The 26,685-nt window shown below is 44.8% G+C and overlaps 1 protein-coding gene across 2 annotated transcripts in view; it reads right to left on the reverse strand.

The window, feature by feature from the left end:
- Positions 1–2,107: 2,107 nt before the first annotated feature.
- LOC144806462 (uncharacterized) overlaps positions 2,108–26,685 on the reverse strand; it is a 368,766-nt gene continuing 344,188 nt past the window's right edge. For both annotated transcript variants that reach the window (XM_078672821.1, XM_078672820.1), the window contains exon 2: positions 2,108–7,368. In XM_078672821.1, coding sequence (XP_078528947.1) covers positions 5,043–6,449 — 1,407 coding nt within the window. In that variant the 5' untranslated portion in view covers positions 6,450–7,368 and the 3' untranslated portion in view covers positions 2,108–5,042. The remainder of the gene's footprint in view (positions 7,369–26,685) is intronic.

Genomic DNA, 26,685 nt, shown 5'->3' on the forward strand with positions numbered 1-26,685 from the left:
GTTGGATGTCACCTTCTATTAAAAGAACTATATCATATAGTCTGTCAGGGGGAGCCACCCTACTGGCAGCAGTTTCCATTGTGATAAAAGTGTCAGTTGCTGTCGCCTTCAGATATGGACGCAGTGCTTGCCGCACTATTGTAACCTCCGCTGCGCTGTCGAGCAGCGTTAATGCCCATGTCAGGATCCAAACCTGTGTTCTCACTATCCGTGGCATACCTTACGGTTAACGCAGCAACTTTCTTTTTCTGAAAATGAGGGCGTTAACGTGGCAAGTCTTCCTGCTTGCCTTTACCATCAGACGGGCGGGGCTGCTCACGTCCTTGTGGGGCACCTTGACCCCTGCCGTGTTCTCCTCCACCAGCTTGTGCGCGATGTTTCCTGTGAAGAACAAGGAGAACGTTGCTGAGGAACCTGTAATCTATCAGGAGCCCTAATTCTTGCGTGGTTGCACAAATCATAAATGCGCTCAGTAGACGCTGGTATCGGCGACGCCGGACGCGACCCCTGTTTCTATTGCTGCTTCCCCTGATTTTATTCTTCCAATTCTGTTTTGGAAAATTTGGATGATCCTCTTTAGTAGACTTTGCTATCTGAGTCTGCGGTTGAGTTGCGGTTTTAGCAAAAGGCTTAACACCCAAACTATTGCGGCCAATGGTCTTATAAGCCTCCGCAATAATTCAAGGTAACGCTCGGGTTTGTCAACGTCTTGGACAAGGCGCAAAGCATTCGACACCTGAAAGTTAACCGCATCTCCCTTTACATTACAAAAGATGAGATCAGCAACTACGTCAAACACTCCAACGAGCCTCATTCTCAACTCGACAGCCGCCTCCGCACTGTGCTCATCCGGAACATGCTTGATCACAGAGGGCAAGACATTTATAGACGGCGTGCAGAAACACTTCGCATATTCTGCTGCAAATACTTTACCCCAAATCTCACAATCTATTACCTCTGGCAATAGGTCTTTCTGCAAACTAATTGAGAGAATCCTGTGTTTTTCCACAGGAGTGTTATTAGGAAACACTGCTTCCAGTGGGTCAAATTTCTCGGCAAGCCAATAAGGCATATCGTACTTAGTTTGAGGGTGCTTGCCCATTACTAAATTAACCGTACTAACCATGACTGGACCAATCTACATCCCGGCCGGTCCAACTTGTTCCGCTGCAAGAAACATATTGAACTAAAGCCCTATGTACCCCAACAAAAGAGGTATAAAGTTGACACAAGTCATCAATCGGGGCATTGAGATAACGTGGATATGGTGTGAACCCGGCTAAGACTGGCCAAGTGGCCCCAGGAATTGACAAGGGACCTAACCGAACCGGAGTTACTGTGTGGGGCAGGGTGCCATTAAACCAAACACGATGCTGCCATGCCGAAATTGGAATCTCTTGTGTCCTATATGGAGTATAGTTCACAGGAATCGCAGTGTGAGTGTATGTATGAAACGTATCCTCATCCACATTTATTGCAGGAAACGTGACCCAATAGTAGAAAAGCTCAAAGGGGAACGCCGAATCAGCACTCACTACAAATATTACAGACATATCATCGTCTGGTACTCCAAACTGCGTCTGATGACGCCGGAGCGCTGCCCAACTATGCTGAGCTATGTCAATATCACCCATGAGGACATAGAGAAGAAAAACAATTTATATAAATTGCAGTACAACAAAGGGTAGTAATTCAAAATGTGTACCTTTTTATAAATCTTATGCTTGAATTAACCTATAACACATTCGTATAGGTAGGTTAATCCGTCACGCCTGTTAACCGGAAAAGGTGTTGAGGGTATTGGGGACAGATACGAGCACTAATCAAGACTTTGGGTGCCATGTTACGGGAATTCAGCTCATGCACAGAACTATGCGCAGGAAACCAGGACTTCAGTGTATTGTGGTGTACCAAAAATGCACCTCAGTGCCCAGAACCCCTATCCGACTAGCAACAGTGTCTCATTCATTCTCCGTACTAAAGTGAAGCTACCAATGAACAAGCGACTTTGGGACCTCTCAGGAATAGTGGGAATCAAGAACACTCTTTTGTTTTTATTCTCATAAATGTCCACAACGTGAGCAATCAGAGACACTGTATAGTTTAAAATGTTTATTTCAACTACGTGCTCTAAGATGCAGTATCTTTGCTAACATAAGTAAAAAGATGCATAAAATCAATACAATCAACATTGTTACAATTCCATAAAATACAAAGGGAGAAATCATATTATAATGGTCTATAGCGCCTTGTGTACCACCCTCCCCTTGATAGGAGCTAGGTATTATAATAATAGAAGATCTCTAGGTTAAAACCGGGAAACCCATACCTCCAAAGTCAGGTGAAGTGAATCACATCCCAGATCAGCACAGCTCTTTGTCGATTGAAAGGTTTTTTCCAAGTGCTAGACTCATGCATGCAGTGCAATATTAAAAGCACCTGAGTTTTAGAAATGAGCAGCTGTGTTTGTGTTGTGTCTAGAGCGTGGGCCGATCAACCTGCATCAACAGCATACATTGTTATTTTAACCTTGAACACTTTGTGTAGACTTGAGGTCGCAGTGTGAGTCTAGAGATATGAAAAACAGACCGTTCTCATGTGAAGGAAAAGCAAGCAGTTTGTCTTTATAAAAACAGAGATGTTGTGTCATGTGCAAAAGCAGCAAAATGGCGTTTTCACAACTAACTCACTTATGCTAATATAGCAATATGTGCAGGCAGAATCATTGTGATGTATTCCTATAGGTTCTGTATCGATCCCCCTATTCCTGACCCTATTCTGGTTAACAAGTTAACTAGCAGCCATCCCATGAGGCAGAAAACCCCCATGATGCAGGAACCGTTATCTGATAAAGCCACACTACGGCACAGGAACGTGTTATCTGATTAGGTCATAACGCTTGCCATCTAATTAGACAAGCGATATTCCTCCAGCCCCTGATAAGGCATACGGAGTTCTCAAAAAATCAAACCTATGACAGACCTGGGAAAAACCCTGCGGCCATTGTTTTGATTTCACAGAGAACTTCAGCAAAAGAATGTGCTAACGACCAGGTCGTATGACATCCTTATTGACGTATCTATGTCCATCCTTACGTCAATCTCGGCACCTTAAAGGTATAAATATTACCGATATTGCCCTATGCAAACACACGCGGTGGTGACGAGATCGGAGCAGCCAGACTTGCCGAAGCCCAGAGCAGAGCAGACCCCGCTGGCGCAGCCCCGCCTTCCTGACGCGCTGAGAACGAGAAGCTGCCTTTTCTCCTGCCGAGAAATCCAGCTCCTTGAGACCCTACGGGTGAGTAGTGCGCTCTAGAAATGTCTTGATTGATTGATTGATTGAGCTCTGGCGCTTCCGGGTAGCCCTCGCAGGCAGCCTGGAATATCGAGACCAGAGACGAGAGATACCATCCCTCATTCATCCTAGATTCCAGGTACAGAACTGAATAACCCCTTGCAGAGAATTCTTTAGTCAGTCACTTGGCAAAACAAACTTAACTTAAACTGTAACTTTCTATTCCCGCCCACGTATTAGGCTTAGGTCAGGTACACGGGGTAGGCGTAGTTAGAAACACCAGTTGAGTACGATTAGTCAAATGTATATGTGTATGTATTCATTTTATTCATTTTAAACCTTCATATGGCTCAGAAACCATATCAATGTTTTTACAGTATTATTTTATACTTCTGCTTTTAATGTATGCACTTTACTTAACCATAAGTATTGCAATAAAATCGATCCATTTCTCTTGTATGAGAAAAGAGACTGATCAATAAATAACATCTTTTATTGAACACGCCCGTCTCTTCCTTTTCTCTACAATCTGGTGAGACTAAGAATGCACGTACTGACTGAGTAAAATAAATTGCCTTTTGTTCACACGACTCTAGAGATACACTCTTGATTAGGGGAGAGCAAAGTTGTCATGTTCTATGGTTGTCAGAAACTAAATCCCTTCTTGTCTATCCAGGGAGGCTCAACTCCTCCTTGCCTATTCGAGAAAGTTTCTAGTGAACTCTGAGCTAGCTGGCAAACCCAAAACTTTAAGTCTAATATCGACAGTAGTAGACCTAGTTAACGTCTGGTCTAGGCCTATACTATTGAAGGTATTATTCCAATGCGCAGAGCCTATTGGGATAATAGGAACTACACTACATCATATTCATCCCTACACTTTCATAGGTGGCATGAACTGGAACACTTGGATGTTTTTCTTTGTAACTCTTCATTGCCAAATAAAAACTACCAGTGTTTCTTTTCTTTTATTCCTCATTGTGCTAGTCTCCCAGTGGATTTCCTGTTATATCACGTTGTTTTTTCTATGTGTACCGAAGTGAACAATCACTGGGAACAGACACTTTCAATATTCTACAAATCTTTGGTTTTCTTCATTTCTTCTAGTCGAGTCTTCATTCATCTGGTATTTGAATAACTAACATAATTATATACTTGTTCCTGTAATTCCTTCATCTCACAATAACTGCACTGTTCTGCCCCTGTCTATGTCCTCAGATGAGTCAATATTATTGTTAATGTTCTTAAGTTCTTTTTGAATTCACTGCATCTCTGGGATTATTTCTAAGTGAGTTAAATGAAGGTGTGTTTACGCTGAGGCTATGTAGGATCAGAAATTGACAAAAGCTCGTCACACTTTTAGAGCAATTGTAAGGTTTACCCCAGGTGTGTTTGCAATTGACAAAATCACTTCTGACATTCATTGCAATGCTCTTTTTTACTCTGTGTATGTTAGTTGATGTATCCGTAGGTTTAATAACTGACAGAAGATATTCACACATTCGCTGCACCTGAATGGATTTTTCTCTGTGAGCATTAACTGATGAATCCTTAGTGCGGAAGATGCACTAAAGGTACTTCTACACTCACTACAGTCGTACGGTATTTACAGAGTGAGTGCAAGCTGATGTCTACATAGGCTTGACAATTGACTACATTTGTTCACACATTTATTGCACTTGAAGGCTTTTCTTCTGCGTGTGTTCGCTGATGCCTGTTTAGGATTGATAATGGACTTCAGCTTTTCAAGCATTCATGGCATTTAAACGATTTGTTTCCCCTTTGTGAGCTCGCTGATGATTTCTTAATGCTGAAGAGTAAGTAAAACTACTTCCACATTCACTGCAATTGTATGGTTTTTCCCCTGTGTGTGTTCGCTGATGTCTCCGGAGGCTTGTTAACTGACTGAAGCTCTTTACACATTCACTGCAATGGTATGGTTTTTCCCCTGTGTGTGTTCGCTGATGTGTTTGGAGATGTGCTAACCGACTGAAGCTCTGCACACATTCACTGCAATGGTATGGTTTTTCCCCAGTGTGTATTCGCTGATGTCTCCGGAGGCCTGTTAACAGACTGAAGCTCTTTACACATTCACCGCACTGGTATGGTTTTTCCCCTGTGTGTGTTCGCTGATGTGATTGGAGTTCTGCTAACGTACTGAAACTCTTCACACATTCACTGCAATGGTATAGTTTTCCCCCTGTGTGTATTCTCTGATGTCTGTGGAGCTGTGAAATTTGATTGAAGCTCTTTACACATTCCTTACAATGGTATGGTTTTTCTCCCGTGTGTGTGCGCTGATGTGTATGGAGGCTTGATAATTGACTGAAGCTCTTCACACATTCACTGCAATGGTAAGGTTTTTCCCCTGTGTGTGTTCGCTGATGTGTTTGGAGTTTTGCTAACGTACTGAAACTCTTCACACATTCACTGCAATGGTATGGTTTTTCCCCAGTGTGTATTCGCTGATGTATCTGGAGGTTTGATAATTGACTGAAGCTCTTTACACATTCACTGCACTGGTATGGTTTTTCCCCTGTGTGTATTCTCTGATGTGTGCGGAGACATGTAATTTGACTGAAGCTCTTCACACATTCACTGCAATGGTATGGTTTTTCCCCTCTGTGTGTTCGCTGATGTGTTTGGAGTTTTGCTAGCGTACTGAAACTCTTCACACATCCCTTGCAATGGTATGATTTTTCCCCTGTGTGTATTCTCTGATGTGTTTGGAGTTCTGCTAACATACTGAAACTCTTCACACATTTCTTGCAATGATATGGTTTTTCCCCTGTGTGTATTTTCTGATGTCTATGGAGGTTTGATAATTGACTGAAACTCTTCACACATTTCTTGCAATGGTATGGTTTTTCCCCTGTGTGTATTTTCTGATGTCTATGGAGGTCTGATAGATGACTGAAGCTCTTTACACATTCAGTGCAATGGTATGGTTTTTCCCCTGTGTGTATTCTTTGATGTCTTTGGAGGAGTGATAACCAACTGAAGCTCTGCACACATTCATTGCAATGGTATGGTTTTTCCCCTGTGTGTATTTGCTGATGCTCTTTTATGGTTTCTAATTGGCTAAAGTTCTTGACATATTCAGTGGAATTGCACGATTTTTCTCCTGACCGTGTTTCCTGAAGGGTCAGCATAGTTCATAAACTACTTGCGTTATTTTCACATTCCCTGTATGCGTGTTATATTTTGGACGCGTGATTTCCGATTTAAAAATAAAAATACAAGACTCACTAAATACCTGCCACATTCATAATATCAGTAAGGCTTCCTTGAGGGTGATTGCATCTTTAGATTGGATAATGGCTTTGCATGCTTGCGGGTAAAGCCTAATCTTCCTTCCGGCAGGTGCAAATTGGGACAATACTCTGTACTTCAGAGAGGAGAACTCCGCTTTCCTTTAGCCTTCAGTGGTTAGGCTCCACTTCGTTGTGCTTTTCCCTGGTGCCTGAGGTTTGGCTAGAAAGAGTTAACAATACACCTAGAGCACTGAATGGTGGTCTGTTGCCAATTTAGATAGCGAAGCACTGCTCTAGCCATATCATGATGGTGAAGCGACTCGTAATGTGTACAGCTACTCCAAAGAGTGTCCCGCGGCAAAGCACAGGTCAGAAAAGAAAGTAAATCAGTTTGTTTCAAACATGGACAAAAAGCCAAGATTTCAACCTTTTTTAAACATTATCATGATACTAACAGCTCAAAGCTGAGGAGGGAGTTTGTTCCAAGCTATGGATCCCAAATAGACACAAGACCTTCCTCCAACTCTCATACCGGCCTCATGATCAAAGCTGGTGTTGGACGCTTGTTTATACAGCAGGTGGTTTGTCAGTTTTGTTGTCTTGGTTTTGTTGTGGTCATTTCTTCGTCTTGGGGTGTCGAGGTGCAGATCTCAGACTCGGACACTCACTGAATTGCCTTTGACTTCGTCTTCCTGGATCTGTCCTCTGCCTCTGATTGCACTGATGTTTTTGGAGCTCCTTATTTTTGATAATTTTTGCAGGTTTGATGTGTTATCTTCATTATTCATAATCAATCCTTGCATTTAAGGCTTATTCTCTGTTGGATGTAAAGAAATGTAATATTACTAAATGCAAATGTAATAGAATGTGAATACACAATATTTAACCAGCTGGATAAGACATCTCTTCTCTACCATATTTGAAATTTAGTGAGGAACATTTTACCATACATGGATATTTCATTAAAACTGTGGTTGAACATGTCACATTGTATTTACTTCTGAAAAGATAGTGATTTACCATTATTCACTGAGTAACTTACTAAAGAAAGGGCAGCCACAGAGCACTCGTGCTACAGGTAGAGTTTTAGGCAGATATACATGGACAAGATTTCATTTAAACAGAACAGATTGTGGAAAAAGAGAGGAATCAGGAAGCGCTGCCGTTAATTCAGTTTCAGGAAGTATCTACCTTAGGTAGCTCTTCAGGAAGTGTATAACAAAGGTAACTCTTCAGGAAGTGTATAGCAAAGGTAACTCTTCAGGAAGTATACATGACAAAGGTAACTCTTCAGGAATTATTTAACCAAGGTAACTCTTCAGGAAGTGTACAACAAAGGTAACTCTTCAGGAAGTGTATAACAAAGGTAACTCTTCAGGAATTATTTAACCAAGGTAACTCTTCAGGAAGTGTACAACAAAGGTAACTCTTCAGGAAGTATTTAACCAAGGTAACTCTTCAGGAAGTGAATAACAAAGGTAACTCTTCAGGAAGTGTATAGCAAAGGTAACTCTTCAGGAAGTATACATGACAAAGGTAACTCTTCAGGAATTATTTAAGCAAGGTAACTCTTCAGGAAGTGTATAACAAAGGTAACTCTTCAGGAATTATTTAACCAAGGTAACTCTTCAGGAAGTGTATAACAAAGGTAACTCTTCAGGAAGTGTATAGCAAAGGTAACTCTTCAGGAAGTATACATGACAAAGGTAACTCTTCAGGAATTATTTAACCAAGGTAACTCTTCAGGAAGTGTACAACAAAGGTAACTCTTCAGGAAGTGTATAACAAAGGTAACTCTTCAGGAATTATTTAATCAAGGTAACTCTTCAGGAAGTGTACAACAAAGGTAACTCTTCAGGAAGTATTTAACCAAGGTAACTCTTCAGGAAGTGAATAACAAAGGTAACTCTTCAGGAAGTGTATAGCAAAGGTAACTCTTCAGGAAGTATACATGACAAAGGTAGCTCTTTAGGAAGTATATATGACAAAGGTAACTCCAGACACCTTTTTCCACAATGCTTTCCTGTTCACACTGGATCAGTTCAAATGCCAACTCCCGCCTTTACCTTGCAGCTTATTAAGAGTCTTTCTATGAGTGCGACTGCCCTCATGATCGCCGTACTCACGGTTGCGGTCAAACTGCCACCATCCAGGCGGACTGACTGCCGTATTATGAGTGTGGTGGTGAGACCGCCCCCCCCCCACCAGGATCAAGGATCCCGCTGTGGAGGCGGTCTGCAAACACCCTGAATATGTTGGCAGTGCCGATGCCGTCATCGCCGAGCATATTACAGTCTGCATATCCACCGCCCTTTTCATGGCGGGGACTCTACCATGAAAAGGATAAAGGACATGCAGGTAAGGGGGCCCTCACAGGGCCCTGGCCGATTCTGCTCCTGGGGTTGCATGCAGGGGGCACATGCTGTGCCATCCCATGGAATGGCACCCTTGTTCCTGCACAGTGTGGCATGCATGACATGGTACAGGAACGTACTGCAGGCACTTTTAAGGTGGTGGTATGCTGTTAAGGCTCTCAAATGAGCCTAATACAGCCGCCGCGAGACCGCTGCTGCACCGCCCACCCACCATGGATTAGGTCATAATCCGGCGGCGGGCTCTCAATGGGCTTGGCAGTCTGCCTGGTACCTCCGCTGTGGTAGTCCCATTGGAAGACCGCCACACTCGTAATAAAGCCCTACGTCACCTTCAACACATTTTACAGCCCTCCGGGCTCAAGCATTTCTGGATCCTTCTAACCTGGAAGACTGGAGCATTATCCCGAGTTGAGGTGGATTTTCTATCAGCGTAATATATATCCATCTCCCTTGAACTATTGACTGATTCTGCCCTGAAAGACAACTTAAAAAATTAGTCTTTAGTTCTTCCTAAAGTAGATAAAGTTAAGATCCTGTTGTATTTCAATCAGCAGCTCCTTCCAGAGCTTTCTGTGAAACAGAATGAGGGGTTAATTCTAATGGCCCGTCTTTATATTGCGCACACAGATATGGCAAACAAACATTAAATCATGACATTTATTATTCAACGATATCAGTCATTTAATCCTTATATAGAATCCATCACAACCAATAAATTATCTGAAATATCAAGCATCCAACAGATGTGTGCATATTAATAATTGCTTTCAATGTTCCTGTTTTCCATGATATTTGACTTATTGTGGTCTGTCTGAAGGCCAGGATGCTACTTTGAAACTCAACAGGGCTTTGGTAGAGCGAAAGGGGATGTCGATTGTTCACAGGTGAAGTCACATTCCTCCATTCCCATATTTCTTTTATCCAGGTTTACCTCATTCCATGTCCTTCAGCTCCCCTACTCCCCTCGGTCTGTGTACTCACTCTTCAGGGTTCCTTGTTAGCTGTGGCAGGGGGGCACGCTTGAAGCATGCACACAGCAGATGGAGATAATGGCCTGATAGTGAAGAGGCCGTGGTTGTCAGTACACTGATCACAAGCTTCATTTAAGAAGCTCACCTGGGAGGTACTAACTGAGAAGGTGCACAGGAAGGGGCCTATTAGCTATAAACAGAGAGAGTGCACAGGTGGGTGCTAGTGAGGTATAAACAGATGAGGTACACATATAGGTGCTTATGAGGTATAAACAGATGAGGTGCACATATAGGTACCTGTGAGGTACAAACAGAGCAGGTGCACAGGAAGGTGCTAATGAGGTATAAGCAGAGGAAGTGAACAGGTAGGTGCTTCAGTGACTCTGGGACTATATCTGCTTCTAGACCCTCTTCCTATAACGCTGGCTCCTGCTCCTTTTACAACACTTGCTGCAGACAAGGGGCCTGATTTAGAGTTTATCCGACAGGTTATTGCCTCAAACATGACAGATCATGATCGCTTTATTACAATTGCCACAGAATATAATGCATTTTTAATAGGGTAGACAGGACACCTGCCTCATTTATGACAGAATAAACCATCCACCTGAATATAAATCGGGCCCTTGGCGGACATTGTGTCCAGTGTCTTCTCAGTGTTGGAAAGAATGCATTGCATCAACGGCACAGTATTATCTCACCACTGCTGTGACTCGCAGTCATAAGGCCATTATGAATGGCCTAAGATGTGTGCCAGAATGCCTGTGAATAGTTAAGCATGAGCGTTTAGGAGGGAGATGGGTCTGTATGATGAGCAGGACTAGGGGGTTTTCCAGGGCCTGTGAATAACCATCTTTACTGTCTCTATCTTGGTGTCAGTGGGCTTGTCTGTGTCCCCAGATGAGTTGTTTTGCAGCTTATCTTATTTATGCTCAAAGAGTTGGAGCTTTTAGGACTAAGCAGCTCTTTCAACAATGTTTGAAAACAAAACTAGTCAGATGATCGCCACCAGGTGTACATGTTTTGCATGTGTAGAATCACACACTAGTAAATGCAGCGCACGCATGCTTCACCTCGTCAGTTTGTGAATGAACCCTAACTTGTGAGTAAGTGAAAATTCACAGACGCCAATCTGACTCTTTCTGACACTTAGAGTTTCACTTCAACAAAATGCTGCAGTAACTCTCCATCCAGGGTAGGAAGAGAAATGGATCACCCTCTAAAAGTGGTGGCGAGTAGTGCTATACGGTACATTGCACCATTTATGCGAGAAAAACTGGGGAAATGGTACAAGGCACTGGGAAAATGGCATGTGATGACAATGTGGCATGACCTTCCCAATACACGTGCTTTTACACTTTTTTTGGGCTCTCTGTGTCCAGTTTATCAAGGCTCAGGGTCTAGTTTCAAGTCAAGAGATAGTGCAGGATTAGACTAATTATAATGTCATACATTCCAACAAATGCCTTTACCACGTATGCCTTTACCACGTAACACCTTTACCACGCAAGTCTTTACCATGCATATGCCTTAACCACGTAACACCTTTACCACGCAAGTCTTTACCATGCATATGCCTTGACCACGCATAATGATTTACAACAATGGCCCTGCCATAAACCACCTCAAAATGACTTTATCCAAAGGACGATCAGCCGTACTCTCACTCGGTGTGCCACGAATACGACAAATCATTGTCCAAGTGCTCACTACTGTTTTATTCATTCTATAATGCAGCAAAACCCAACACATGATGCCTACGCATTTCGGCTCACGCCTTCAACCGAGCAACCCAGTGTACCACAACCACAGTGTTATTAAAACAAACATCACATGAACACTACACATTTACGGTCTCCACCTAATCACCTATTACACGTTTAGTGATATACTGCTCCAATTCCCCTTCTAATTCCTCATTTCGCCCACATTGTCACACAGAAATGTTGGCAGTTTTCAGTGTTAAAGTAAAAAGATTCTCTATATTTCCAGATTTCATATTTATGGTGGGGCAGATATCTGCTTTTACCAGCCCCATTTGAACTAAAGAGATTATACGTAATGAGGCTTACACGCTGGCTGACCTCCAGACTGTCCTGGGGCTTGTCTTTATGGCTGCTCCACCTTCAATTCTCTGTGGTTCGCAAGTAACGTTCCCCAACGAACAGGGCTCTTAACACCTTAATATCTCGGTGGGATGGTGTACTTGCTTGCAGCACATACAGGAGATCACCATATCTAATTAAGTTGGCCAAACTTTATGACAAGGCCTAGAACACAAGCAAAGGTAATGCGCTGGGCAGCTTCCCGTACTTAGCTGTGTTCACATTCAGCCCTGTTAGGCACTGCCATGCTCCCCGATGGAACTTCCCGCCACTGACGGGCTGATAATCATTTCCAACTCTAAAGCAGATGTATTTCACGAATAGAACAATATCCAACGAGTCGTCACTCTTTCATACAGCATCCCTCTCGCAAATAACATTTGTTCTCCAGCAAGGCTAGGTTACAGCAGTAGCCAGTGTGTCAGGGGCTCTAGTCCAAGAAAGACATTCCCTCTTTGACCCATGTGAAACTGTGAAATACAGCAATAATTAGGAGTTCAGTGGGCCCTGGTGCCACTGCGCCTGCTGCGCAAATGGAAGCTACGCCTCTAGTTTGAAAGTAGGAATGGAGGAAAAACAATCCGTGTTTGGGATAAATGTCATTACATAGAAAATTGCGGGTGTGCTCATGTCATTTAATATGTTTTTTAAATTGTAAGGCAGGCTTGTGGAATACCTCATTAAAAGAGGCTTTCATTCTTCTACGGCAGAAAAGGGTGTACCTACAAAGAAATACACATACAAAGGTGGAGAAGTGTGGCTCACTGGTTAGAGGAGGCAGACCCTGATGCAGAGGTCGGACCCGGGACCAGGGTTCAATTCCCGATGCGGCAGGGTCTTGAGCTCAAAATATCCACGGACTCGATAATTCTCGCCTCAGTGCCTACTCGAATCATGGGTTCACACTCTGCAACTCTGGGCAATAGCTTGCTTAATCTCCACTAAGGCCCCAGTGCGATGGGATGCCTGGTCTTCACCTTGGGGATGCCCAGTAGGGGTTATCTCGCAGGGAAAGCCAGGACGGGTTCCCAAAGCAAGCGCTAAGAGACCTGTCGGTGATTTGGCGCTATATAAATCGAAATTAACATAACATAACATAACAAACACACACACAAAATATGAACACACAGATAAGTACCACTATACCGAATTCTGTGGAATTGATCAAAAACTCTGTGAATTCTGCTCCGCAACTCCATTCCATCTCACCACAATTAAGAAAACAGAATCCTCACATACCCTTGGGAAAACGACAAGTAACATTATCACATGCTAAAATGCATATAATCATCTAACAAAAGTGAAAATAAAAATACAGCAAGCAGTGAGAGACGTGATGATTCTGGGGTCCTTCCTAACCTAGGGAAAGGACCAAGAAGAATCCTTGAACACAAACAGCACACAATGCTGACATGATTTGGTGGTGGTCCCATCCTCCTAGGACCACCCCAAGCACAGGTATGGGCAAAAATACAATCCCAACCAAAGGCCCTGCAAAGCATTATGGGACGAAATTCTAGAGTGCAGTGATTATTATAGTATCCAATAGCAAAACCCTCCTCAGGGGTAGGCTCTCCGGCTCAGCTGAGAGCTAATACAATAATATTCACTAAACTCTAGAATCTTGCCCCAGAATGCGCCGCTTTCGGCAAGCAAGAGCATTTTTTTCTGCTCTCGCTTGCTAGAACTGGAACACAGTTTTCTGTGGCTTGGCCGGAGCGGTATAGCTCCCGCCAAGCCACAACAAACAGCTATGTCCCACGGGTGGCCAGGGAAATAGCAGGGGTCTGCCCTAGGGGTGCCCAGGGCCATTATTGGCTGAAGGTTCTTCATATTTTCCCCAGGGCTGCGGAGGGGCCATGTGACCCCCGCAATACATTTAACAAAAAAGAGGTGGCAGTCCCTCGGGGTGCAGGGGGGTCTGTGTGGCCCCCACACATCAATTAAAATTAGACCCCTGGAGAGGTGGTCCCTGGGTCTCCGGGAAGATCATGCAGGCCCCCCCTTCCAAATTGACAAAAGGCCGAGGGAGTTGGCATTCCCCGGGGTCGCAGGGGTTTTTTGTGCCCCCGCATTATTTAAAATTAAAGCCCTGAGAAGGTGGCAGCCCACAGGGTGGAGGAAGGGGGGTCCGCGCAACCCATGCTTTGTGTAAAGAGAAAGCCCCAGGGAGGTGGCGGACACCGGGGCACGTGGGGAGTCAAAGAGCCCCCCCAATTATAATTAAATAAGCACCGGGGAGGTGGTGATTCCTGGGCAGTGGAAGAGGCTGTACAGGGCTCGACAAATTCACTCGCCTGCTCGCATTTGCGAGGGAGAATTGATTAGGACAAGCTATTTTTAGGTCCCACTCTCCCTTTCTGGCGAGTAGGAAGACAAACTAACTTTTGTACTCTGTCTTTGAAAACGGAGCAAAAGTGCCAAGATAACATGATTTAAAGGCATTTTTATTGCTGACAAAGGGAATGAGCAATAAAGATGACTTTAAATCTTGTTATCTTGTCACTTTTGCTCTGTTTTCAGAGATGGAGGTCAAGTAGGTTAAAGTTAGGTCGAGGGGATTTTCCAAGGTACTAGATCTGCAGGACTAGTACAACTTTTCAGATTTTTCGAGCCCTGCTGTGCGAGCCTCTCCCACTTTCATTTTTAAAGAAGCCCCGGGTAGGTGATGGCCCCTAGGGCAATATTCAGCTTCATGGGGGGGACCTGTGTTCGCCTCACTCTATTATTTTTAGAAATGCCCTCAGGACCTGGCCCACTTGGGGCCAACACAGGAGACCACGCTAGGTTTAACAACAAAAAAGTTGGCAGGCATCGAATCCTGCCGAAATTATTTTTTTTTGCATGCTTTTTTTGGCCATGCAAGGTCTTTGTGGGACTCCCCCGAAGAGACCCAGTGGGGTCAGGGTGTTTCTACCCAACCCCCTTTTCTTTTTTTAATGGTTTTTTCTGTGAGTTGATTCAAACAGAGTCACAAGACGGCTTCCAACACTTCCTCGTTTGAAGTGTTGGTAGCCAATCAGATCAAGGTATGAGATTGGGAGGGGTTGCGGGTGCTCCGTGTCCCAAGGTATTTCTGTAAATAACTCTGCAACTACTGTACAGATTTAAAGAAATCACAAAAAGGCACTTCCCAGAATCAACATCCATTTTCCTGACAAATCTGGTGTCATTCTGTTAAGCAGGTCAGGGCTGTAGACATGCCAACATTTCCTATGGAAATTAACATGGGGAAAAAGCGTTTTGGGACCCCCCTTTTTTCTAAGACAGATCACCCCGAAAAAAGACAGCAGCTAAAGTGAGTTGCAAACTACTTTTAGAAATTTCACGAGTATTCGTCAAGTGACACCAAAGTTATTGGCAAATGAAAAAACGCTCTTCCTATGTAAACTACATCCTAACTAAAACTGATGTAGCTGATATTTTATGATACCAAAAGCCTTTTGCTTTAAGGCCTGTAGCTTTCTTTAATCTACTTAAAATTGACACCAGCAAGAATGCATAAAAGGTCACACGTTCCATATTCTGTGTCAGCCAGCTGCAACGTGCAAAGCAACACAAGGCTTTCCGAGAAATACGTGTGCCAGCTTCCAGCCAGCTATTGCAGAAACAGCACATTTCCTATCTGTGTCAACGTGACCTGACCGGTCACGTCCGTGCCATGCCCACATATACCAGAAACAGATATTTCACCTCTATGGAAATACCCCAAATCTGCTTTTGTTGATGACACGTGCCGATGACACGAGGGCAGCAACACCAGATCATAGACGTATTTCGGTCCTTAGAAGGTATCACACCAGAATTAGCCTTCACTGATTGGTCCAGCAGGACCTAGTCTGATCGGTGTTACGTATTTTGTGATGCCCATCCTCGAGGGCTTGTATCTATAAAATGTCTCTGCACTGTCATACCAATTGGGCACTCAGTAAGCTTTGCTGAGGTCTCCGTGCTGCATGTTTATTTTGCATTCTGATTGGGTTCCAAATAAATCTTGCAAACGTGTGTGCTGAGAGAGAATTATTTCTGTGTCATTTTATTATCCTTTATTATTTCAGCTTCAACATTTGGTGAAGAATGCGGTCCCATCACAACTGACTGGCTCCATTGACGGACACTGGTGCTTGGCCTCTTCTGCACCCTCTGAGAGAGGGGATTTGAGGTGATAACGTTCTGTTTATTTATCTCTCTCCGATCTCTCTGGTTGCTGGAGCGTCGATACCGGTGGATGCTCTCGTTGTTGCCTCTCTGTTGTCTTTGGGGTGATTCTGCTCTTTTCCCTCTCAGCACGCTTGTGTTGTTTCTGCCTCTTGTTCTTGGCTTCCTATGTCTGGGCCAGTGTGTTTATGTCCTGGGGATATTTACACTGCTTGTTTTCCCGACTCCATGTCTTTCATGGTCCCTTTTATGGTCACGTTCTTCGTTCTCCTGTTATTGGTTTTCATGGTCTATTTTTGCTTCTGCCATCACAAGGCCCAGGAAGTCAATACTGTTTAGCCATTTATCTCGCTTTCTGTAATATTGACTTTTCTTCGATTCTGCGCCACGGGCGTGTGTTCACCTTTGTCATTGCTGCCTACTGTCCGCTGCCTTTTCTCACGTACAATTTTTTTCTTGTCCTGGAGGGTCTGGCCCAGGTCTCAGACATTCCCTGGCTGGTGACGGCAAGTTCAGCAGGATTCCTGGCCGGCAGTAACTCTTTGCCACACTGACATTACTTATGCCAGATCCCCTGTTGCTCAGTGAACTAATAAGACTGATTTTTCATGACATTTCCTCTCCAACGCGTTTGGCACAAGTACCTGAGCAAGAATTAACAAATGTATGTTTTGACTTTCAACTTTCTGCCATTTTTGCTATGGAGGACACTGGTTCTAGCCTTATCCAAGACCTGGAACATTCCCCATTGTGCCGTTTTTGCAATAGAGAACATTGGTCCTAGACCTATCCGAGACATTGAATAGAACAGGAAAACAGTGGGTAAAATACCTGGCTCTAAGGGTTAGTTAGCATAGCGCCAAGAGGAAGAAGAACAAAATTAGGGCCTATTCACCAGCCCGAGTGGACCATTGAATAAACTTAGGGCTCCTTCACAAGAAGATTAAAAAGCATAGGGAAGGGACAGGTTTGTTCTGGAGCCATGCCATCCACTGAACCACACACATGTAACTGGAAAGCAGTGGTCCTTGCAATATTATTACCGGCACCAGCAATACTAGTGACAACGATGATTATAGTCTATTCTGCAGATCTTGAGATACCGCATCTTAATGGAAGAGTGGGAAATGAACCAACGAAATCCCCAAAGGATTATGAACTGAATATGACTGACTATGACCACAAAGAATGCTGAAATGGGGGTGGATGTGAATAAAGGGGATCAAGGAGGATTGTGGGAAACATATGAAGGAAATCAATACATTGAAATGCTAAAGCCATATGTAACAATTTTAAATATATCTGATTGCTATGTTTGCACACATCTGCCCACAGATGCCACACATAGTTTAAAGTACCACGTACAGCCAGTATCCAAGTATGTAGGCTGTGTCTTAATGCGCGACATGCTACTAAGCCAACACAGCATGTCTGTGTAGGTGTCGGTAGGTGTGACTGTATTTGAAGTACTGGCCCCTCCTAGCGATAGCAAGCAAGCAACAGACTCTCCTCTCATACCTAAAAGGGTCCCTTGCACAAATATGCAGCCGACTGGCTCAGGGTCATCAGGGATTGTTCGACTGTGAAGACAGGATAAACAGGATAAAAGGTATACAACCAGCAAAGACAGTTCAACAGATATATATGGGCACCAGCAGCTGTAACCACACCATGAGACTGACACGAGTCAGGAGCCGTGACAAGTCATCTCCAGGTCTGGTAGGTTACAGGGGCCTTTTCTTTGTCTGTGGCCCATGGGCATACTTCTATCTGCCTCCAGGATGGTATGCAAGTTGCTACCGAGCATCCATCATTCCGCAGATGACCCACTTCACCAAGTTAGTTCCAGCAGAAAAGCAAGTGTTGGCGCTGGTTAGGGCAGAGAGAACGGCAGCATGGGTAGACAACATATTAACAGGTTTTGGGGCGATGATCCCAGTGGTAGGCGGTGCCTATACCTCAGTAAGGATACACCAGTTATCCAGAATGATTGAGGATCTAGCGGACTCTACCACTGGCGCCTTAGGGAATATAACAGAAGAACTCACCTCCATGAGGACTGTAATAATCCAGAATAGGATTACTCTAGACATCATTCTGGCCAAAGAAGGCGGAGTCTGCAACATCATTCATCAATTACCTTCTCAGTGCTGCATATTCATAGATAACAGTGGGAATATAAATATAGCAATAGATAAGATCAAGGAAATTAGAGATGAGGCTCATGGTATACACACAGGGGGCCTGTGGGAAGACATGATGAACTGGTTTGCAGACTGGGGTTCTTGGATACTACAGGCCATTATAATAGTGGTAGCAGTCCTTTTGACACTATGCCTCCTGGTCAAAATCTGCCCGGCCTGTTGTACAGTCATTTCCAACTCCTGTGCCCGCTGCATATCCAGGGATGGTATTACATACCACCACACCCATCAGCATGAGGGACAAGAGATGATGAACAAAGCTGATTTCTGATTAGCATGTGATTTGGTATCAGATGTGGCGATGATGTAGCTGATATTTTATGATACCAAATGCCTTTTGCTTTAAGGCCTGTAGCTTTCTTTAATCTACTTAAAATTGACACCAGCAAGAATGCACAAAATGGTCACGCGTTTCATTTTCTGTGTCAGCCAGCTGCAACGTGCAAAGCAACGCAAGGCTTTCCGATAAATACGCGTGCCAGCTTCCAGCTAGCTATTGCAGAAACAGCACATTTCCTATCTGTGTCAACGTGACCTGACCGGTCACGCCCGTGCCATTCCCACATATATCAGAAACACATATTTCACCTCTATGGAAATATCCCAAATCTGCTTTTGCCGATGACACGTGGGCAGCAACACTAGATCGTAGACGTATTTCGGTCATTAGAAGGTATCACACCAGTATTAGCCTTCACTGATTGGTCCAGCAGGACATAGTCTGATCTGTGTTATGTATTTTGTGATGCCCATCCTCTAGGGCTTGTATCTATAAAATATCTCTGCACTGTCATACCAATTGGGCACTCAGTAAGCTTTGCTGAGGTCTCCGTGCTGCACGCTGATAGGGTTCCCAATAAATCTTGCAAACTTGTGTGCTGAGAGAGAATTGCTTCTACTACCTATTGGCAACCGCCTGTAGGTGATATATACACACACATCGGATATATATACTTGGCATTTTGTTGTAAAGGCATGCGTGGAAAAGGCATGCATGATAAATGGTGCATTGTAAATGCTATTTCACTCTATGTCCAGTTTATCAAGGCCTAGGGTTTAGTATCACATCAAGAGATAGTGCAGATTAGACTAATTAAGACCCCAATTGGTCTCATAGCGTCATGGTACTCAATGGGACATGGACCTAAACTGAGTCAATGCCGTCTACGGAGTCCACTTCAAAGGGCCTTTGCTACCAGTGTCTTGAAAGCTTCCAGTAGCACTTACGCTTCTTTTAGTGCTGAGGCAGTTTTGGTATTTGGTTCACCACCGAACAAAAGGCCTGACTAGTCCAGTTGAAACTTCAAATTTTAATTTGTAGAAAACTGTTGACTCAGTCGTCACCTTTGTACATTGACAGGGGTTCTTTTCAGAGCATAAAAATGTGGTGGACGCCCACATTCAATTTTGATGTCAATCCACCAAATGTTGTTTCAGAAAAACACACTGGGAGCTTTTTCACGGGAAGTATGGATCATTATTTTCTTTTCTGTCCATCGCTACCAGGTTTTACCTGGAGGTGACTAACAAAAACAAGCATTTGCAATGCAATAGGTCTCGCATTTTCAAGAGTTAGAGCTATGCGCATTGCAAATAGCAAAGTATTTTACCTAACTATAAAATGTGAGGTTTGGTTTGATTATGTGTTTTAAAAAATAATACATGTAAACTTGAGCTTATTTAAGGTAAAATAAAAAGTAAATGTTAAATGAAAATAGAATCAAAAGGTATTTAACTATTAAGCACATGTAAGATAAGGAACAAGTCCAAAGTGAATATATTATAATATGTTATCAGATGATCCTGTGCCAGTTACTTTGTCTTTACCGACCGCTGTTCTTCCTGTAAGATAGCGTTTGTGACCGGGAGGTAGGTGAGAAAAGCTCTTTGTGGCGAGCCCGGCAGGATAAAAAAAAAACATGGCCGCTAACTTCAATATGAAGCGGTGTGCAGAAAAGGAAGGCGTGGCCGCTACTACGAAAGAATGTGAAAAAGTGAATGAGAGGTGTGGCACACACAAGTCATATATCATAATTAACCACCACATGTTAAACATACCTACAGATGGTATATGCATGTATATATACTCAAATGTACACAATAAAATTAAACAAATGAATATATGTATGCACTCTACTAATCTATTATAGAATACCGGGAGGGCAAGGGTGATAAAGCGGGCATTCCTGTTCAGAACACTGCTGGCTGGTGACTGCCTGTCTGCATCCTTCTGTGTACCTGCTTCTACCTGGGGGTGAGGTGCCTGTTCTGCAGCACTAAACACACACTGTGTACCACACACACATCTGTGTTGCACAGTTTACTCCGTGTTCAACATTGCGTCGTTTGGGTTTCTTGTTATATATGCTTTTATTGTTTTAAGTTTTACTGGTATTATGACCTTCTGTCCTGCACAACACTTCTTTTAGCAAAGGAAATCCTAGGTTCGAGACAGGGAACATGAGAGCAAGTCCTCTCCCAGGGGCAGGGGAAGTAATCAAAAGAAGACAAACATCTGCACCCAATACACTTACTGCGTCCTCAGTAGGCACATAATATGGTGTTACTTTCACTATTAGATTAGTTTTGTACCAGTTTTTAACTGCACCGTGTTCTTCCCTTTTAAGGCGCTGCCTCGCATCTAAGTCAGTCCTAAATCAGTTTTTAAAAAACTGCATCGGTTTTGTTTGTTCTGCAAATGTCCTGTGTACCAGCATTAGTGGGCAGGAGGGCAGGATACCAACATGTAGCTTCAGCTGTAAACTGGAAGCTACGAGCAGCGGCGTGGGGAAGGAGCTATAATCCTAACCACGCCACACTACAACAAGCAGCGACAAATGGAATGCTGCCCGTTCACAAGCTGGTAAATGGAAGCTGCTGACGTAGGCGCGCCATGCCGACACACCATACGCGTGCACATGTCCTGTCCGGGCGCATGCATATCTCCTGTACCTCGACGACAATAGATCTTGCCAAGTGAGCAACAAATGCGCTGCATCGCTAGGCGAGACCTAAAAAGGACAGTACATCACCCACCCTAAATAAAGTGGGCAGTGTAATGCCCCTCCTTTGACGATACCTACTCTATTGGCTGTCAGAGGAAGCTTGAAACCCTTAAGGTCTGCCATCCAGGCAGTTTATTCTTTTGTGTTTGCAAAGGAGTACCCAAACTCTAAATCATGTCATAAAAGTCTAGTGGACTATGCTCTTGTTTGGGTAACACCCAGGATTCCAGCCCGGCCCCTGCACAGGAACAGTTCTGTTACCCTTCCGGGAGGAGCTTCAAATGAGCCAAGATGATAACCTTCAGGCCAGCCTAAACCTTCTAGAGCCGATGGCCACTTTAGACACTGTTGAACAATTACTTCTCGTTTTGAATGTCCTTCGGTGGGAGGCACCAAGGGCAGCTCTACAATCGTTCTGCTTCTTCAGCGTGGGCGTTCCAACACTGTTGTTCTTCTGCTCGTCTGCTCAGCAATGGTGGCAATAGTTTATGGAGGAACCCAATGGATGTGATATCTCACCCTTTCTCCGTAATCCGGATGTGGCACCACTGAGAGGTTAGTCCACTCCTTTGGTCTGAAAGTATTATCCTTTGATGGTGACAAACAGCTGATCCTTAGGCTGGACAGGGATTCTGACAATTCCATCAGCGGTCTGAGGGTGTGCTTGACAGCCATTTACTTCCTGATGACTACTAAATGTATAAATATGAATAGAGTTCAAACTGAAGTTCTTCTCATAGCTAGAGGACTCTCAACAGGAAAGCCAGAGCTTTGTCCCACACAAGCTGAGCCTGTATAGGTTAAAAACATTGGAAGTTCATTTGCCCGCGATGTCTGATTTCTTCCTCAAATTCAAAAACGTTTGGTCTTCTTGAGTTTTACAACAGGATTACTGGAATGATTCAACAAAACTACTAACCTCTCCTAACAGAGTTGAGGGGGTAAGAGCTTATTTTTCTCTTTTGGCTGGACTATCTACCTCAACTTGTGGAAGGCTGCACGGGGAAGACAGCTACACTTTCACAATATGCTGATCTGAATATGCTGAAAATGATAGAGTTAGAGTGCAGAACTATCATCATGTGCTTTCACTGCCGCCTTGATGAAAAACAGCGGTACAAAAGGGGGTGGTGATGGACGGAGCATCTGAATCAATCAAACATTCACACCCAGTCAAAAGATCTGGGTTTAATCCATCACCATTGATGAAAAACAGGTCAGCTTCAAACTCCTCTGTCTCATTCATCAGACGTCTTACAAAGTACAAAGGTGGTCCAACCTCCTGGCCTGACGTGTTAGTGCCCGCACACTACTCCTACATGACTTCTAAGACCCATCGCCTGGGTCCTAAATCACATTCCTCACTTCCAGAGGGCTAGATAGGGGTGGAAACCTTCAGTGAACTGAGGCATTACATATTGCCCTCGCTTACAGAGGGTTGGATGAGGGTGGAGGACCTTCAGTGACCTGAGGCATTACCTACTGCCCTCGCTTCCAGAGGGCTGGATGAGGGTGGAGGACCTTCAGTGAGTGCAGGTATCACAAACTGAAATTCTTCTTTTTGTTCCTCGACTCAACCCTTCCCTCAGTAAAGTCATAGTGGCTTCAGGAACGACTTGACAACATACTTATTCCGCTGATGTGATGTTCTGTTAGCTTGGACTTTGTCTGCCTGTTATAATCCTATCAGTCAATTCTTGGTCCCCCAGGCCCCTGACCACTGTGGCAAAGATACGCTCTGCTAGTAACGTGTTACTACAGCTCCAGGGCCCCGGATCAAGCTTCCTGTTGCTTTGCTTACTGTGGCCAGCTGGGCTTGAAGGATCGTGTGGTTTGTGGTTCACTCACTGCTTTGAGGCCACCGCCAGCTGGGTCTTCTGTTAGCTGTGCCTTGTGCAGATCTTCCTTCCAGGCAGGGGCTTCTTTCCTCAATGATCAGTTCAAAGGTCGGGTGCGGTACAACTGGTCTAGGTCAACTTCTTTATTGCAATTCTACTGGTCAAGTCACAGGTGTCAAGCTGTGAGATGAAGGACAATCTGGATTTTCTAAGCTCCGTGGAAAATTGAGACAGTTCTACCACATCCACCACATACTGCAAGACTCCAAGAGCTGAAGCTAGAAATACAATTCTAAGGATGAATTCAACTACTCTTACTAAACATCCCCTTGAAAATGGCAACTAGTGAACATACCCACTGTACCAGCACAGTGCAGAGAGCTTTTCAAGAACCTCGAGGTACATTGATCTTTTCTATCTGTTGTAACAGAAGATGGTGATCCTTGGTCACATCAATGCTCTTTGTACAAGGTCATACATTTTGCTATCAGAATCCAATTAATCTTGCCCAAACACACACCTTCAAGTCCATATTGCATGAAGCTGGGCGGTCTTAGTCCTCAGCAAGCCCTTTGTAAATTGCTGACATTTTCTTAGGCCTCCTGGACAGCTGTGCCAACACACAGACCAACTAAACACCCTCCGGGAGCTACCAATCGATCCACCAGCACTTGGTAGCCCAATCCAGACTCCAATCTTTAAAACCATCTACCAGCATCCAGAATCCAATCTTTCAACATTCTCTGTTACCATCTTTGGAACTGCCTGTCTCTGAGATTCGTGGAAGCTCCACGCGCAAAGTTAGTTCGTAAAATCACAATAGACTGGAAGACAAGAACAAATAATGACACACCGCACAGAACTGTATATTAATCAACCATTTTTTCATAACATGTACCATTGTCTTACTTCTGTTGTTTCAACATGGACGTGTTGCTGTCCTTCATTTAAAACTTCACTCACCAGTTTGTTTTACATCATACCTACCTAGCTGTTTACTATTTCTGACCTAAAGAAATCTCTGGAAGAAATGTTGTGCTGCCTTTTTCTACGTAAATAGTTAATGGATTACTGCTGCAGGAAGCGTGCACTAAGATACACTTTATTGGGACTAAAGGTACTTTGTTAGAAAAGCTGCAACTTCTAGAATAATAACATAACCAATGCAGAGCACACAGTGCAACAACACAGACCAGGTACTAGGAGAATCTGATGCAAATAATGCAATAATACAGGTCACACACAAGGAGAATCTAAAGCACAGGCCAGGCACTAGGATTGATGCAAACAATGCAATAACACAGGCCAGGCACTAGGAGAATGTGAAGCAAACAATGCAATAATACAGGCCAGGCACTAGGAGAATCTGATGTATACCATGCAGTAACACAGGTCATGCAGTAGGAGAATCTGATGCAAACAATGCAATCAATCAATCAGACATTTGTTAAGCACATTAGATACCCGGGAGGGGCTCAAGGCGCTGGGGGGGAGGGGCCGTTACTGATCGAACAGCCAGGTCTTCAGTATCCTCCTGAAGATCAGCAGGTCTTGGGTCTGTCGTAGGTTCAGTGGGAGGGTGTTCCATGTCTTGGCGGCGAGGTGGGAGAAGGATCTCCCTCTGGTGGTTGTTCTTCGGATGCGCGGGACGGTGGCGAATGAGAGGTCAGCGGAGCGTTGCTGGTGTTTGGGAGTGTAGAAGAAGAGCTGTCTGTTGAGGTGGGCTGGGCCGGTCTTGTTGAGTGCCGTGTGTGCGTGGATGAGAAGCTTGAAGGATATCCTCTCGTTGACAGGGAACCAGTGCAGGTTTCTCAGGTGGGGGGTGATGTGGCCGTGTCATGGTACATCGAGGATCAGTTGTGGCAGGCGTTTTGGATACGTTGTAGTCGATTGATGAGCTTGGTTGGGGTGCCCGCGTAGAGGGTGTTTCCGTAGTCAAGTCTGCTGCTGACGAGGGCCTGGGTGATTGTCTTTCTTGTATCTGTCGGGATCCATCTGTAGATCTTGCGGAGCATGCGGAGGGTGTTGAAGCAGGAGGAGGAGACGGCGTTGACTTGCTTGGTCATTGAGAGCATTGAGTCGAGGATGATTCCCAGGTTGCGTGTGTGGTCGGTGTGGGTCTGGGGTGATCCCAGTACCGTTGGCCACCAGGACTCGTCGCAGGCTGACAGGTTGGAGCCGAGGATGAGGACCTCTGTCTTTTCCGAGTTCAGCTTTAGATGGCTGTTCTTCATCCAGTCTGCCACGGCCTTCATTCCTTCATGGAGGTTGGCTTTGGCGGTGATGGGGTCCTTGGTGAGGGAGAGGATCAGTTGAGTGTTGTCGGCGTAGGAGATTATGTTGAGGTCGTACTGTCGGTCAATGTGTGCGAGCGGGGTCATGTAAATGTTGAACAGTGACGGGCTGAGGGAGGATCCCTGGGGTACGCCGCAGATGATCTCGGAGGCTTTGGAACAGAATGTGGGGAGGCGGATGCTCTGGGTTCTGCTGGAGAGGAAGGAGGTGGTCCATACCAGAACCTTGTCTCGAATCCCTGCGGTGTGGAGGCGTGCATGTAGTGTGCGGTGGCAGACGCTGTCAAAGGCGGCGGAGAGGTATATGAGGATGAGTGCCGCGATCTTCCCGTTGTTTAGCAGGGTCCTGATGTCTTCGGTGGCGGCGAAGAGGGCGGTCTTGGTGCTGTGGTTGCTGCGGAACCCTGACTGGGAAGGGTCCAGGATTCTGTTCCTTCGAGGTATCGGGTTAGCTGTCTGTAAATGATTTTCTCAAAGACCTTGGCCGGGAAGGGGAGCACAGAGATGGGCCGGACGTTCTTGAGGTCTCTTGGGTCTGCCTTGGGTTTTTTGAGTAGGGTGTTGATCTCGGCGTGTTTGCAGCTCTCTGGGATGGTCGCGGTCTCGAGGGAGAGATTGATGACGTTGCTCAGGTGAGGTGCGATGGAGCTGCTTGCTTTGTTGAAGACGTGGTACGGGACTGGGTCTGACGGAGAGCCGGAGTGGACTGTGCTCATGGTCATGATGGTGTCATCGACGCTCACGCTGGTCCAGGCTAGCAAGGGGACGTGTTCGATGGTGTGCGGAGTGTCTGTTGGGGCTGTCTGGGTGTTGAAGCTGTCGTGGATGTCTGCTATCTTGCGGTGGAAGGAGGTGGCGAGGGATTCGCACAGGGCTTGCGACAGCGGGATGTCGTTGGTGTTGGAGCTGGGGTTGGAGAGTTCCTTCAGGATATTGAAGAGCTCCTTGCTGTTGTGTGCATTGTTGTTGAGGCGGTCTTTGAAGGATGTCTTCTTGGCAGCCCTGATGAGGTGGTGGTGGTTGCCGACGGCTTCCTTGTGTGCTGAGTGGCTGTCTGGAGTTTGTTCACTGTGCCATTTCTTCTTTAGTTTCCGGCAGGCTTGCTTGGAGGCTAGGAGTTCTGGAGTGAACCAGCTGGCCCTCTTGCTGGTTTCTCTGTGGGGAGGTTACTTCAGCGGGCGAGG

The sequence above is a fragment of the Lissotriton helveticus genome (assembly GCF_964261635.1).
Source record: "Lissotriton helveticus chromosome 1_1 unlocalized genomic scaffold, aLisHel1.1 SUPER_1_unloc_77, whole genome shotgun sequence".
Classification (NCBI taxonomy): Eukaryota; Metazoa; Chordata; class Amphibia; order Caudata; family Salamandridae; genus Lissotriton; species Lissotriton helveticus.